At 36.5% G+C, this 16853-nt stretch overlaps 1 protein-coding gene across 2 annotated transcripts in view; it reads left to right on the top strand.

Annotated features, from left to right (window-relative positions):
* Positions 1-16853, top strand: part of SLCO4C1 (solute carrier organic anion transporter family member 4C1) — a 61786-nt gene that overhangs the window by 1747 nt on the left and 43186 nt on the right. For both annotated transcript variants that reach the window (XR_011425664.1, XM_023617924.2), the window contains exon 2: positions 2305-2568. Coding sequence is in view for 1 of the 2 variants with exons in the window: in XM_023617924.2 (XP_023473692.2) it covers positions 2305-2568 (264 nt within the window). In the remaining variant the exon portion in view is untranslated. The remainder of the gene's footprint in view (positions 1-2304; positions 2569-16853) is intronic.

The raw sequence follows: 16853 nt of genomic DNA on the forward strand, positions 1-16853 counted from the left end.
ACATGCTGAACGTTAGTTAGAATTTGATGGTATCTAGATATTTTTTGGTCACTTGAGTCGTGGTTTCAAAATATTTTGTAAAGAGGCAATCAAGGACTGAGTGGAAGAAATACAATCCAAGAAGTGTTTGGGGGAGAGGGGGTTGGAAATTGCTTTTTAAAGATTAGCAGAAGAATAAAGCTAAATATATTCTTCCTGTTATACCTGCTCCCCTTTCTCAAAGGAACTGTGTCTCTTGCTTTGCACATGTTAGGTGCTAAGTATTTGTTGATTCCAAGTCAATGGCAGATCTTCTACTAAGAGTAGTTTTGTGCTCAAGAGTTATTTCCCTTTCCACCTTTCTTGTCCCCACCAAAGTTCACCTTCTCTCAATGTCTTGATGTTAGTTGTTCCAAATCAGTGATTCTGAAGCATCTCAGTGTCAAAGGAATGCAAAGTTCAATGAAGTTGGACATAAGTAAAAAACTTCTTGTCTTGTGTTTTATCTTAAAATATATTCTGAAATTTCTACTTCATTCCAGAATACGTCATTTGACTTTTAATATAAAATATTATATAAAATTATTATCAAATATAATTGGCACTTTTAGAGAAATGTGTCGGGTTTAGTGTGGAGCTGCATTTATGCAGAAGTCTCCAATTTAGAAGTGTAATCTGAGATGAAAGTGACCCAATAAATTAATTCTTGTTTCAGTTTAAGTTTGAATGACTGAAAACATTATTACCATGTTTCTCAAACATGATGTTTGGGAAGACCATTTCCATGGTCTTTAATTTTAATAGGTGTTTAATTGGGGGGAAAAAGTCCCTAAAATTTGCCAAATGAATTTACTTAACCAGCATTTCTTAAAGGTAAACTCTTAAAGAAAGAGTTGTGCCTTATCTGTTTTGTAATTTCTCCTATCACTTAATTTCCTAATGTGATTCCTATCTTCGTGCATTTACAGTAGAGAGACATAGTATGCAGTATTTCATGGAATTTCTTTTTTTTTTTAAGCAGAGTTCCTGGAACTGGCATAGCATAGAATTCACATTGGAGTGCATAGGTTAAAATGCTATCCTTTCACAAGAGTTTACAAGAGTTGCTTTTCCAGAGAAGTTTTACCATAAAGTCATTGAGTTCTAATGACTAACTTTTAATCAGTATGGCAACTATGTTGGGAAGTTGATTTTTGGATGGGGAAATTTTCGCATTCTGAGATAACTTTATCTCCTTATCAAGATGTCATTCCCAGGTACTTTGGATACTTGAAATCTCAGGAAGTGTAAATTGGCTTATAGACTTATTAAACTGGCATAAATGTAAAAATCATGTTAGAACGTTAAAACTTATGTCAATCTTCTTGAAAGGTATTTGCAGTTATAGTCTTGATAAAGCACAATTTGAAGAGATTGTAGAGATCATGGCTTGTATATACTCTTTCTCCTAATTAGTGAATGAAAACAATTCATGGTATTCTCTTCAGTAAAACTGGTAACTAGTTAAAGACTTTGTAGTTTGATCAGATGCTTTTTATTTTCAATTTGTAATAATGTTTAAATTCCTGTAAATTTAATGTTCATCTGGGCAGGACGTTTTTTAAGTCAGTCAAAACTGGATTTCCAGATTTTCTTCGTTTGCTTTATATTCCTGCATCATGGTTATAATAAACAGATGAAGTGTAAGTTTTTTTCTTTTATTTTGCCTATGGTTTTGAATGCCAGTGGTTGAAATAGCACTTTTAGTTTATGTTTATTTTTCTCCAGGACCTTTCAAATGATAACTTTAATGTCTAGAAGAGTGTTAGAAAAAAAAGAGTTTTGAGAGCTCCGTTTCACCTTTCTTAAGACTAAGTCAAGGATCTCCTATTCTACATAAATATATTTAAGGGTTGAGTAGCCTTGGGAAGCAATTGAGCATTACTCTAAGGACCTCTGGCGTCACCTGTACTTTTTGCCCCCTTCCAAGTGAGATCCATGGGAATCTGCTACCCTTGGAAACTCTCAAGCAAACCAGCTTCATGAGACTTTACTAGTCTACTTTCTGTTTGTCACTTAAAGAAAAATGAACTTAGCTACAATTTAGTGTGTGATAAGCATCGCTTTTGTTTAACACCTGAAAATTCACAAGTGTATAGTTTAAAAGTAAACTGATTTGTAAGGAAGTATGTTTGAGCTGCCTAGTTTTGAAACTTTGAGACAAATTTGTTCATTAAAAAATATCAAGAGAAACAAACAACCAAACTTTAGTAAATTGTGTTAGTGATCATGATCTATATGGTAAAGTTGGAATAATGCACGTAAATTCCTTTTTCTCTCTTTTAGGTATTGTAGTAAATGGCCTAGTAAATATTAGCATTTCCACGATTGAGAAGCGCTATGAAATGAAGAGTTCCCTGACGGGCCTGATATCGTCGAGCTATGATATCTCATTCTGCTTGTTGTCTTTATTTGTATCATTCATTGGTGAAAGAGGACACAAACCAAGATGGCTTGCATTTGCATCCTTCATGATAGGACTGGGAGCACTTGTATTTTCCTTGCCCAAATTTTTTAGCGGAAAATACGAATTGGGATCCCTTTTGGAAGGTATGTTGTGTTTTTGTTTGTTTTAATTGAAGAAGTAGTATGAAACTGGGCCATTAACTCTGTATTGCAGCTCACTTGTACAGGTGAGTAGGGTAGGGGTTTAAGTCTTTTCCACTGCTTACTGCTTTGTTGTGATGTGAATTGTGTGAAGTAAGAGGTTGCAGAGACAGATTGGGCATTATTCGTCGCTTCAGTGGTTCTCCAAGTTTTTAATCCTCTGCTACTCATTCCCCGTATTCTACACAGTCCTCCTCAAAAAGCAATGACCAGGCTTCCTTTGCAGGTGCTGTGACCTCACTGGGGTTCTAAAAGCTATAGTTTTTCTCTTTGTGGTTTTATTTGCTGTGCTTACAGCGCTGCACCCTGCACGTGTTGACTCCTGATTTGAGATAAAGAGAGGTAAAATTTATAGGAGTGGGGCTTTTCCTAAAAACAGAAGCTAGCTCTGCTTAGGACTGCCTAGTTTGGAGAGACAGAGCTTCCTGAGTTATCTAATGTGTTGCTCTTGTTCGGTGGAGAGGTATGTTATTCAAAGGCTCAAAAAGAACATGTGATTAGTTATATTTCTTATTTTTTTCAAAGAATTATTTTTAATGGAAAAACAATTAAGGTAGAGCCAGAGGAATGTGCTAATGTAAGTGGACCTTAATATTTTTGTCGTCTTTCCTGGGACTTTTAATAGCAAAATAGGAAAATCTTTTCAACAACTAAATATGTATTATGCAGCATGGTTTTAGGAGTACACTTATTAGGTAAGCAGGCTTCATCTTAGAAATAAAAATAGAATATGCAATTATTTGGACCAATAGAGGATGTTTTATTTTATTTTTTGAGGAAGATTAGCCCTGAGCTAACTACTGCCAATCCTCTTCTTTTTGCTGAGAAAGACTGGCCCTGAGCTAACATCCATGCCCATCTTCCTCTACTTTATACGTTGGATGCCTACCACAGCAGGGCTTTTACCACGTGGCGCCATGCCTACCACAGCAGGGCTTTTACCACATGGCACCTGGGATCTGAACCCGCGAAACCTGGGCCGCCAAGAAGCGGAATGTGCAAACTTAACCCCTGCGCCACTGGTCCAGCCCCAGGATGTTTTAAAAATGTAGTACAGTTTGGAATGAATGAGATAAGGAGAATATGTTATGTTATCAGTGGAAAGAGCTATGTAGCTTCTAGTTCGTTATCTGACTGGACAAGATTCTGGAAGGCCAACATAATTTGACTGGGACAAGGCACATAGGAGCAAGGCATATAGACTTTAGTATAACAATCTGAAATCTTAACAGTAAGGGAAGATCTAATTTTAGTCTGTCGCAGAAGAAACATGATACTGATTCTGTGTTAGCAAAAATATTATTGTATTTATAGCATTTAGGTGGTAATCTTTGTACTGAATCTGATCCCTCACTCTTCCAGTTGATCAGATGTCCTACATGTTCTTAAAGTGTACAAACTTTCATAAAACCCCCTGACTCTAAACTCAAACGTAAACACCTAATCCGATACAAAAGCCTGATCTGTCCACAACAATCTTCTTAGTTTCATCATTTGCCATGCACACCTTGAGTTACAGCCATTCTGAACAATTTATATTTCCCAAAGGGGAAGTGGCCACAAATTAAGGGGGGTATGTGTGTGTGTGTGGCCAGAGATGAAGCCTAGAAGATTGCTGAAGCCAGATCATAAATTTTTAGTATATTATTGTGTATCATGCAAGTTTTTACCAAATTCTTATTGATCCATCTTATTGATATGTTTCCTTATTTTAGTTGAAGTAGATTAGATAGAGGAATTGACTGATCTGTAAAATTTTTACTCTAAATTAAGATTCATAGTTTAAATAATAGCTTATCTGTGGCAAATTAGAGCTAAACCTCAGGTTTCTCTTATGTTATTCTGTCATTCGTACAATGAATATTGATGTGGACTGTATATGGTGCTGAGATAATAGTGGTGAAACAATCTCATGCCATCTGGATTTTATATACTAGTGGGAAGAAATAGAAAATTAAGAAGCAAATAAACAAGATAATTAAAGATTGAGGTGAGTGTAGAAGGGGAACAAAAAGTATGAAGTAACAGTGTACAAAAGGGAAAATATGTGGGCAAGGGAAAGCTATTGTGATAATAACTGGATAATGCGAAGCCAGCCTCGAAAGATGCTTTCCAGGCTCAAGAAAAGCATGACCATGGGCTTTGGAGCGGGAAAAAGTTTGGTAGATTTTAGGAATTGTCACTTTTGGCTAGCATAGTCTAAGCTAGGGAGAACATGGAGTGAGATGAACTTGGAGAAGCAGGTAGATGCCAGCATGAGGCACTTAGATTTTCCTTTCAGTGCAATGGGAAGTCATAAGACAGTTTGACACAGGGAAGTGCAAGATCTTATATAAGTTTTAAAATGACCTTTTGGCTTCTGTTGTGGTGGAGGGCAAGAGTAAATGGTAGGAATTTACCCAGGAGGTTTTTTCTTTTGTCCAGGCGAGAGATAAAGGGGTTGGGACTGGGTTGGTAGTGGTAGGAATCTAGAGGAGTGACTCATTTTGAATGTATTTTAAAGAAAAAAGATAAGACTTTCTAGTGGATTTATTGTGAAGGAGGAATGAATAAATACTCCTTGACATTGGCTTGACCAACTGGCGTCATTTCTTAGAATGTGGAAGACGAGGTAGAACAGAATTGAGAGTGGAAATCAAGAATCTAGGTTTGGATTTAGTATGAACTGCATATTATATATCCAGGGTTGCAATATATGTCTTTGACCCATGTGTGTTTGTTTGTGTAAATATGCAAGTCATTCTTTAGTCTTCATTCCTAGAAGTGCATATACTGGATTTGAAGGGCTTCCTCATTCTAATTTTTGATAGATAGTGTCACACTGAGCACTGACTTTTAGGAAGGGATATACCAGTTACTTTCCACGGTCACTGTATGAAAATGCCTAGTTGCTATTTTGAATTTTTACATTCTTTTTTTTCCTGAAAGTTTAGTGTAGTAGAAATGTCATTGTGGTGTGTTTGTGTGTATATACAGGTGTTTACAGTATAGCAGATACAAAACTCAGTACTGACATCGCATTACATTTCTAAAGGACATCCAGAAACAGAAGGAATGTTAGAAATCATAAATCCCTTCTTTTGCAATGTCAAACCTTAGGACAAGACGTGAAGTGACTTTATAGAGATTTCATAGATGGTCAATAATAGCTAAAACTAATGCTAGTTTTTATGTTTTGTTTAATGTTTTTCACGTTTTTGTTTATTACTCATAGATCTATTAACTATATTGAATAATTTCAATATTTTTATGAATTTAAACTCCATTTCTTCCCCAATTTCAAATAGGCAATTATAATGGTCTGTACTTTCTTTAAAACATAGTAACTTGTCTGCTCAAGTGAATTAATCCACTTTTGCAAATACGGGATCCTGTAACCAAAAATCTAAATTATTTGTCTAACACTACGGGGACTGAAGAAGAAAAGCGGAGATTTCACTGGGAAAAGGAAAGCAAATGAGTTGAAGTCTGCCTGTATCTAAATTAGAAGCAAGGGAATGTACAGTCTTTTTAGATAACATAAGATAAATAACCTAAAGAGCATAACATTAAGAAATCATTTTATTAATTGAAATCATACATGTAATTTAATTTGAAACTGACCTTGAGAGAATTGACATATTCCCTTGTGTGCTTGTTTTGGTGGTGGTGTCTTTTGAATTTGAAGGAAACCAAAGTCAGGGCCCAGTTTGGATGAGAGAATCTCTGTAATAAGATATTAAAGTAATGTAATATAGCTGGTGAGTAGAAGAAAACAAAGTATGAAATATGATAAGCTTGTATAATTTCCACAGGTGTGAGGATAACACAAAAGGAAGTTAAGAGTTAGCAAAAGGCAGAAAAGTGTGTTTGGAAACAGCTTGAATTTTCTAATGTTCTGTGAAAAAATAAATTCAAGTAGGTTTGGGAAAGTATTTTTTTTAGGGAAGCTTTTGTGGAGACATAAGGGTTCGAGGTGATTCTCTAACGTTGAATGGAGATAACACTTTTCAAAGGGAAGTTTTCGTGGTTGTTATTGGATCCAAAGAAAGGAAGAATTAAAATTAAGAGAAATAAATGCTTCTAAGGGCCAATTATTGTATATCTTTAACTGATAATAGAATAGCATCATAAAACATTTTCAAGCAAATCATATTTGACACCCACTTTTGATATATTTTGGTATAACAACTTATTTTAATATAACTTTAAAATATTTAAAAATATAGCAAATAAATAAATCTTTACCACATCATATTTTGTTTTCATCCTAGCACTTTTTAATTTCTTTTGGATGAGTGTTAATTTAATGTTGTTAAGCAAAATAATCTTTTTATCTCTTTGAGGCTTTGGGAGGGAGATCGTTAGTAAATGGTTAGGAATCGTAGAGCAGTAGTTACTAAATCCAGTAAAACAACTTTTGTTTTTTTTATTGATAGTTGGATAATTTTTCCTAAGTTGTGCTATTTTCTTGTTTTTCTTTTTCATCTCGTTCTCTTGAAAAGGTAGCTCTCAACACTTTCGGGGAATTTTGCACCAAAGGACTTGGTTTATGCAGGGTTAAAAAAGTTTAGCTAGGAAAATGATTAGACAGAGACTCAAAGTTGGACTTAGTTTTTAGTCACTGTTTTGTCTTTTATCTTGTATTCCTAAGGATGTTTTGTTTTTAATATAGAATGCTTGCCTGGATTGGAGAAAACTTAAGGCCTAAACTCTTTAAGAGTTTTTCAGCCTTTAATTCCATATAAGATGCTTTAATGCTTTAATTTTGCTTGGGCTCTGAGTGTTTTTCCTTCCTGATATTCTTCCTTATGGAAATCACTTTTATTTTTCTTATATTTCAATTTTATTATAACTGAAATGAATAAGAAAAGTTATTTCTTATGTTAGAAAATATAATGATGTAATAAAACAAAGTATTCAAAAGGATTTTTAATATACACAATAAAAGGGCTAGAGCTAACTTTTAGGGACGGTCAGTGCTCCAGATGAAACTATCCTGCTTTTTAACATCAGAGATGCTTCAGTTTTCCCCAAACTTCCTAGATAACACGAATTACGATGGATGGTTATCACCTTATTTAATGCCCTTGCAGATTCTGATTCAGTAGGTCTGGAGTAGGACTCAGGAATTTATATTTTTAAAAATTACCTAGCTTATCTTATCAGTCCATTTTGCAAAATACGTGTTCAGTTAGTGTTTATTTCTTTTGTGAAGTTTCAACTGTGGGCATAGAGAGAAAGGTTTCTTTTCATTTCGGGGTTATTGCCTTATATCTTCCTTTTAAAATGGGAGTTTCACAACCGTCCTGAAATACTAGGTACCTTAATGTACTCAGTTTTGTTGAAATTTAAATGACCAAACTTCCGAAATAGAGGAAACTCACAGAGAAAAATAAGTAGGAAAGCATTTGTCAGTGATATGTTAGCACAAACTCAGTTATTCTCGCTGCTATGGCTTGCAGATAGGTAGAGATTTAAAAAATCCATGGCTTTGACCAAGAGAAAATAATGTCCCAGCATTTCCCAATGTGTGATCTGTGGAGCACAGTTTCAAAAGGAATTAAGAGCATCTTAAAAATGTGGTCCACGGTTCAATGAGTTTGGGAAAAAATGAAAGCTAAGGAGGTATCCCTATTATTGCATCAGTATAAAAGTGAGTACATTTTGTGAACCTTCAGTTAAGGGATGTGGTATGTAGAGTTCTGAACTTATTGACCAAGGGACTCCATTGCTGTGCTCATCCCCTTTACCCTGCTTCCACTGCTCACTTTATGTTTCCTCCTCCAGATTAGTGTTTTAGTGAACAGGCTTTGGGCAGATTTGCTCTATGCTGTCTTAAAGGCTAAGGATGTGATTTGGAAAGTCCTTGTTGAATTTAGAAACTTCCCATTATGGCAGCACCTAGAACAGCATGTGATGTACAGTAGGTGCTCAAGAAATGCTTGCTGGATTGTCAAATATATTAATGAATGAATGGATCTTTTCAATGGAGGTATTTTAGGAGGCTGGTGACCTCTCCTTCCACAGAAGGCATAAGAGTAGGTAATGGCTGAAGAAGGCAGTTTGGGATTCTCTGTTCACGTTTTCCATAAAGGTGGTCTAAAGAATAATGGAACGTTTTCTCTTTTTATAGCCACTGAATTGGGAAGAGCTGTGTTATCAGAGGCAAAAATTATTTGCCATAAGGTGATCTCTATGGGTAAGATTTGGGATCTGAAAAATTTGCAACATGAAAAAGGAAGCTAAAATGAGAAGCATATTCAGAAATAGTAGCAAAATGTTTTGATATTCTCCTTTTGGTTTTCATCTTAATTACTTGCTAAAATATTGATTTCACTACGTATCTACTGTACTTCTAAGGTGGTGCTAAAATGTCAGGATTGTTTTTTGATAGACTGTTAGTAGCAATTACTCTTATTAGTCTTCATGTATAGAGTAAAAGGAAATGCTCTGAAGGGTGTTGGGTTGGACCATAGTTATAGCTGTGTCTAACCAGATATAATGTATGAGAGGTAATGCTTAGGCAATGATTTTGTAGCTTCCCCAGAAAGTTTGGTAAAAATGTGGTTTGTGGTAAGAAAGAAATGAGGAAATTCTATTTTCTTAGTCACTGTTCTTAAAAATGGGCAAATTAGCTAATGTGAGTTTTAATGTATTTTTCTCTTTTATTTAAGTGCTATTAGTATATTACATTGAGCGAATGTATGCAGCAGTATATCAGGGATATTTGGGTCAGACAAAACTGGGTTTACATTCTGAATATGCTTCTCATTTTACTTGAGCACTATGATAGAGCTATGTGACCTTGCACAAATTTCTTCAACTATAAATCATGATGGTGATAATAACTGCGACCTCATAGGAGAATGTACACATACAGTGATAAGGCAGTGCCTGGTGTGTGGGAAGTGCTCATTAAATAGTAGCAATGAATAATAATGATGTTCATGATAATTAACAGCTATACTAATGTAAAAAGACTACCTTTATTGGTTTGTTTAGTTATTGGCAATGGTAGTTACCAGATAATATGAACAACTAAAAATCTTTCAATATAGTACATATTTTTTTTGTAGGTGCCACTTGATATTGACGCATCCCCAACATCTGGCCAAACGCTTTCAAAGTAATATATTAGAAAGAATTTCAATTAGATATGTTTCCTGGATTGTATTCTTCTTGAGATAAGAAAATAAATTTATTTGGTGTAGCTCAGATTAATCGAATGCACTCAAAATAACATAAGATTGCCTTTTAAAAAAATTTTTTAACTGTCACCGTACACCGTACCCTTATACTCCTTGCCCCCTCCGCCTTCCCCCTTTCACCTCTGGGAGCCACCAATCTAATCTCTATATCTATGTGGGTTTTTGTTGTTGTTTTTGTCTTCTACATATGAGTGAAATGTACAGTAGGTATTTGGCTTTTTCCATCTGACTTATTTAACTTAGCATAATACCCTCAAGTATTATTTAACGTAATATTGCTTTTTAAAAAGCCAAGTTCCCTCTTTTTAAATGTCTTTATTTTTTTTTCTAATTTTGAACATGGTATGTTCTTTGCAAGACATTTAGAAGATAGAAAAATGTTTAAACATAATGTTATCATGAGGTAATTTATAATAGAAAACATTTTAAACATAAGTATTCAACTCTATGAGAATGGTTAAAATATAGAGTGAGAAGAGAAAAAGCCCTCATTATTCTTTTCTCAAGGAAAACAACTTTGGGATTATCTTAATGTTCTTACTGTGCCTATTTTTGACAGAGTTAATATAATATTTTGCATAGTTTCAAACCTGTGAGCATCCTTATTCTTGCATAGCATTCCATTTTATATTTAAACCATTCTCATAGAGTTGAATATTTACATTTAAAAAGATTTCTATTATAAATTGCCTCATGATAACACTTTGATGTTTAAGGATTTTACTATATTTTGGTATTTAACATTTTGATTTAATATTTTGGAATTGGCTTTTTTTGACTTAGAATAATTCTCTGAAGACTTAGTGAGTTTGTGTTTATCAATTGTTTGTTCCTTTTTATTTCTAGTTAGTAAGTATTCTATGGAATGGCTGTACCACGGTTTGTTAAACCATTCATCTGGTACAGGACATCTGGGATGATCCCAGTATTTTGCTATTACAAATAAAGTTATTAACATTAGTGTACAGATTTTTGTGCAGACATAGTTTTTATTTCTCTGGGATAGATACCCAGGAGTAAAACTGCTGGGTCATATGATAGTTCCATGTTTAGGTTTTTTTTTTTAGGAAGATTAGCCCTGAGCCAACATCTGCCACCAATCCTCTTTTTTTTTTTTTTTGCTGAGGCAGACTGGCCCTGAGCTGACATTCATGCTCATTTTCCTCTACTTTATATGTGGGATGCTTGCCACAGCATGGCTTGACAAGCAGTGCCTAGGTCTGCACCCGGGATCTGAACCGGCGAACCCTGGGCCGCCGAAATGGAATGTGTGAACTTAACTGCTGCACCACTGGGCTGGCCCCCCATGTTTAGGTTTTTGAGAAACTGTTAAACTATTTTCTAGAGTGACTGCCATTTTATATTTCCATCAGCAATGTATGAGTGATCCAGTTCATCTGCATCCTTGCCAGCATTTGGTGCTATCATTATTTTTTATTTTAGCCATTCTGATAGGTTGTAGTGAAATCTCATTGCGGTTTTAATTTTCGTTTCCCTAATGCCTAATGATGCTGAGTGTCATTGCTTGTGCTCATTTGCCATCTGTTTATCCTCCTTGGTGTGATGTGTGTTCATGTTTTTTGCCCATTTCCTAACTGGATTGTTTATTTTTTACTGTTGAGTTTTGAGAATTACTTACATATTCTAAGTATTAGATCTTTATGAGATAGATGGTTTGCAGATATTTTTCAGCCAGTCTGTAGCTTGTCTTTTCATCCTCTTAATAGGGCTTTTCACAGAGGAAAAGTTTTTAGTTTTGATGAAGTTCAATTTATCAGTTTTTCCTTTGATGGATTATGCTTTTGTTGTCAAGTCTGAGAATTCTTTGCCTAGTCCTAGGTCCCAAAGGTTTTTTCCTATGTTTTTTTTTCCAAAAAGTTTTATAGTTTTCCTTTTTCCATTTAAGTCTGTGATACATTTTGAGTTAATTTGACTCTCTTTATATTCCCAATTAGCATTTTCTGCTTCCTTCTTTTGATAATCCAAACATATGAGAAATGTATTTTTTACAATAATCATTATGGATTGGAAAGAGGAAAATACACAGGAGTCACTGGTTCAGGGAAATCCTGAAATCCCACTGAGAAAATGCTGTGCTTGCGCCTCAAGTAAACCCTACTTCTGCTCCTTGGGAGGTGCGTCATAGTTCACTGTTCTCTGTGGGGCCTTTTTTGTTATCATTCTTGGCTACATTCGAAGAGGGCAAATGGAGAATATACTACATGGGTGCTTAGAAGCTGTATTAGCTTGTTTCTTCCCTGTAGAAATATGGGAACTAAGGGTCATTTTAATACTCTTTCAGTCATCATCTCTCTTAGAAGAGGCTAGTGGATCATTTGGTAATGCAGCTGTTTTGAAAACTGGTTTCTTCTCTAATAGATCCAATGACCACACTCATAGTTTTCCTATATTTCTCATCTTTCTTAGCCTCGTGCCTCTCTCTGGACTTATTTAAGCCTATCAGACTAATGGGCAAGTCATACCCTTAGGTACTTTTCTCTGAGTCATATTTTCCAATTAAAAGAATTTTTTAATGCTTGGTGCCACCTCATCCATTCAATGGTATTAAAAATGGGTGGGCCATAGCCTTGATTTATCCAGGCCACAGGCTGTTTTAATTGGTCTTTGTTGTTCAAAGACATCTGAGTTTTACCTTTATCGGATTTGGATGAGAAGCAGTTGCCCGGGGCGGGCTCCATGGCCGAGTGGTTAAGTTTGCATGCTTTGCTGCGGCAGCCCAGGGTTCAACCCAGCCCTGGGCGCGGACATGGCACTGCTCGTCAGGCCACGTTGAGGCGGCGTCCCACATCCCACAACTAGAAGGACCTGCAACTAAGATATACAATTGTGTACAGGGTACAGGGCGGGTTTGGGGAGATAAAGCAGGAAAAAAAAAAAAAAAGAAGCAGTTGCCTCTTCCGTCTCTAAAGTCCTGGTCTTTCTGTTCCCTTTTATTCCATCCAGAATATTTGGCAAAGATCCACTGACCACCAAAAATGTCATTACTGTCAGTTTTTTTGGTTATTGGTAGGGGTCAGAAAGTCATTGTTCCATAAAGTTCTGTAGGACGTTAAAATACGTTGCTTAAAAAAGAGTTTTAGGGGGCTGGCCCCGTGGCCGAGTGGTTAAGTTCGTGCGCTCCGCTGCAGGCGGCCCAGTGTTTCGTTAGTTCGAATCCTGGGCGCGGACATGGCACTGCTCATCAGACCACGCTGAGGCAGCGTCCCACATACCACAACTAGAAGAACCCACAACGAAGAATACACAACTATGTACTGGGGGGCTTTGGGGAGAAAAAGGAAAAAATAAAAAAAAAAAAGAAAGAGTTTTAGCACACGAGCTTGCACTGTTGTTCAGCACGTTACCTGGCAGACAGTAGACAGTAGAAATTTGTTGAATAAGAGGAAGGCTGTCCTACAATACACAGGAGAGCCCCCCACAATGAAGAAGGAGGAGGAGAGGAAGGAACTATTTCAGAAAGTTAAGGAATACACAAAGTTAAAGAATTTCTTTATCAAAATAATTCTAAGGATGTTTAATATTACTGAATTATTCATAGGGTCCCTAGGAATAATGTGTGGAAAATATTTCTTTCTTGAAAAACTATAGGTATGCCACTCTCTTTTTGTAAATTCTATTTCCTATTTTCACAATATTATTATCAATCTAGTCATTTTTTCAATTTCAGTTTTTTTTTTTTTTGATGAGGAAGGTTGGCCCTGAGCTAACCTAACATCTCTTACCAATCGTCCTCTTTTTGCTTGAGGAAGATTGCCCCTGAGCTAACATCTCTTCCTTTGTTTTGGATATGGGTTGCCATCACAGCATGGCTTGATGAGCAAGGTGTAGATCCATGCCTGTGATCTGAACCTGTGAACCCTGGGCTGCTGAAGTGGAGTGTGCGAACTTAACCACTATGCCTCTGGGCCGGCCCTCCAATTTCAGTTTTATAAAATCATTTCATAACTCTATAATAAAAAGTATTTTACCTTTTTTCAGGATTTTTTTTTAAAAAGACTCTATGGTTTTAAGAAGAGAACATAATAATTAATAGTGTAAAATATTGGTCCTTTTGTTTTTGCTAAATATGCCATTTTCCGGCATACAATTTTTGTGACAGAATTCTGGTTACTTCAAACTGAAGTATATTCTCAAGTCCTAATGTAGCATTAAAATTCCACTTACTGTATTGCTTGGTCTATGATTTTTATCCATTCTTTTTTATATGAATGTTATATTCTGATGTTTTCAATTCATTGTTTTTGCATTGCGTTCTGATTTCCTTTTGCTTGTTTTCATTACTATAATATTTACAGCATGTAAATTTGGTATCAGGTTTTAATTTTTGTAAAATCAATTACCATTGTTACTACCTCAGACTGAAATTTTTGGGAAGTGCTGGAGTCATAATTTGTTCATCTTTTTCAATAGCTAAAATATGCCTGGTTTATATTGGCTATTCTGTAAATGCTTTTTGCTATGAAATCTAATTTAATCTTATGTTCTTATAGTAACCCTTGCTTTTCACAAATTCAGAAAGACCTATAGGATATACATTGTACTGGATATTCTTCATTTGCCCATCTAGATCCTGGGGAAATAGAAACTAAGTGGCTATGCTAACCTTCAGAGGCAAGAGTGGCTTAATTACCCAAACAAGTTACAGAGACTGAGTTGACATATATAAGTGGAAAAGTTCTAAGTCTCATGGTCAGAAGTCCTATCTGAATCAATATGGTGCAGTTTCACAACCCTTTAACCAATTTCCAGGCCTGAGCAGGTTCACAGATCCAGGGCTCATTACTGATACAAGGCTAGATCTCTTTGAAGAACTTTACAACATAGCTGGGAGTGTATAATGTTTCTGTTCCCCTAAACCCAGCCTGAAGCCTTTTATCCCAGTGCTGAGGGGAAAGGGTAGTATTCAGACTCACTGGAGGTGATTAGATAGTGGCTCTGAACTGATCTGATCTCTGGAGTTCTAGAATACTGCCATGGTCTGCCGGTGAGAGAGGGACTTCCGGAGTTCCAGCGATAGAGGTGGTTCAAGACTGCTCTACCGCACAGTGGGTCCAGAGATGCCCATCATGTAGTTATTTCCCTAGGCTTAGGATGTAGAATGGCTGCAGATATACTAGTTGGGAGAATTCCCACACTGATTGCCTGACTTGCGGATTGAGAGAGATAATTGTAGGAAGAGCTAAGTAGAAGCCCCTGAATGAGACAGCAAACCAGAAATAAAATACTGTGTCCTTAAGGGAACTATGGAGCCTAGTGATGCCATCAAAGATTTGAAAGCTAGGGGTGGTGATTCCTACTGCATTTTCACTTTTTTCCCCGTATATTTAGAGCAAATGCAGAAGAAAGTCATGGAAAATGACATTGTAAACATAATTAAGTGGTGGTACTAATTATAGCCATGGTTCCAGATTTGGTGTCTGTTCTGGAGCAAATCAGCCCAGAGCCCAACAACTAGTAGGCATCTGTTGAGCTAGCAAAGGTTTTCTTTCACTTCTCAACTGCAAAGACAATCAAGATTATTTGCTTTTCTGTGGAGGAAGAAGAGTACACCATCATTGTCTTATCTCAGTACTGCATATATCCTCTTACTCTTTTTTATAGTATGTTCTGGAGCAGTGGTTCTTAACTGGGGCCAATTTTCCATTTCTGGAGACATTTTTGATTGTTATGACTGGGGTGGAGAGTACTATTGGCATCTAGTGGGTAAAGGCCGGGGACACTGGTAAACATCCTACAAGGCATGGGAGGGCCCCCCACAACAAAGAATTATCTGGCCCCAAATGCCGAATGTCAGTAGTGCCCAGATTGTGAAACTGTGGGCTGGAGATAGCATGATCATCTTACTATTCACAGAACATCATGCTAGACTTTATATTGATGGTATTAAGCTAACTGGACTTGGTGAGTTGAAGTATTTTAAATGCCTTAGTAAAGCATATGCATGTTAGAGAATAGGAGACAAGCCACAAAAACATTAAGGGGCCTATCATAGCAGTTAAATTTCTAGGGGTCCAGTGGCCTGGGGCATGTCACAATATCTGCACCTTGTACATTCTGCACCTGTGCAGTGCCTGGTATACCTTTTGGGCTTTGGGAGGCATCATCTACCTCATTTGTGTACATTACTCCAATCCATTTACTAGGTAATACATAAGGCTGCTAGATTTGAGTGGAAACTAGCACAAGATAAAGTTCTTGCAGTAGATATGGGCTGTGTTTATGGCAGACAGGAATGATGTAGGAAGCCTCTGGCAAGTCTCCATAGGGAAATCACAGTGAGGACCTCTAGGTTTTTGTAGTAAGAACGTGCTTTCTTTTGCTTACAGTATTCTCCATTTGAAAAGCAACTCTTAGTTTGCTCCTAGATGCTGGCATGTTAGACATAAACATGATGATGAGTGCCATGTGACCTGAACTCGCCATCATGAACAATGTGGTACCTCCTGTAACAAATCATAAAATTAGACATGTGAAGTAGCATTCATTGTTAAATGGTAGATACAAGTAGGTTTGGAAGACACAGGTAACTATATAGGCAGGCATGTCGGACTACTATGCTACTGGTTTTTGTTGCTTTGCACTTCCCTCGTTTTGAGTGGAGAAAGATTATCATTATAGGCAGAAGTTAGCATGGCCTTACTACAAAAACCTAGGGGTCCTCATTCTAAGGACCTCACAGAGTTCCCTGTGCTAGCTAACAAAGGAGGAATAAGTGTAGCCTGATTTACTGAGGGTTTGCAAGGTATGCTGCCACCCATCAAAAGTGGACAGCTCTTGAAGAACAGCCCCAATCAGGCATGTCCCTAAAGGCAATGGTAAATGGAAATTCACTTTTGATAGAAGAAGGCCTGAGATTTAAATTGATTCATGGACAATGCTAATAGATAAGCTGACCAGTCAGACGCTTGGTAAAAACAAAAATGAAAGTTGTTTACAAGGCACAAGGAATTCCAGCTGAGAGATATATAGTATGCCTCTTGGCATAGAAGCAGAGTATAAAGATATTTTTACCACGTG

The sequence above is a fragment of the Equus caballus genome, chromosome 14, assembly GCF_041296265.1.
Source record: "Equus caballus isolate H_3958 breed thoroughbred chromosome 14, TB-T2T, whole genome shotgun sequence".
In the NCBI taxonomy this organism is placed as follows: domain Eukaryota; kingdom Metazoa; phylum Chordata; class Mammalia; order Perissodactyla; family Equidae; genus Equus; species Equus caballus.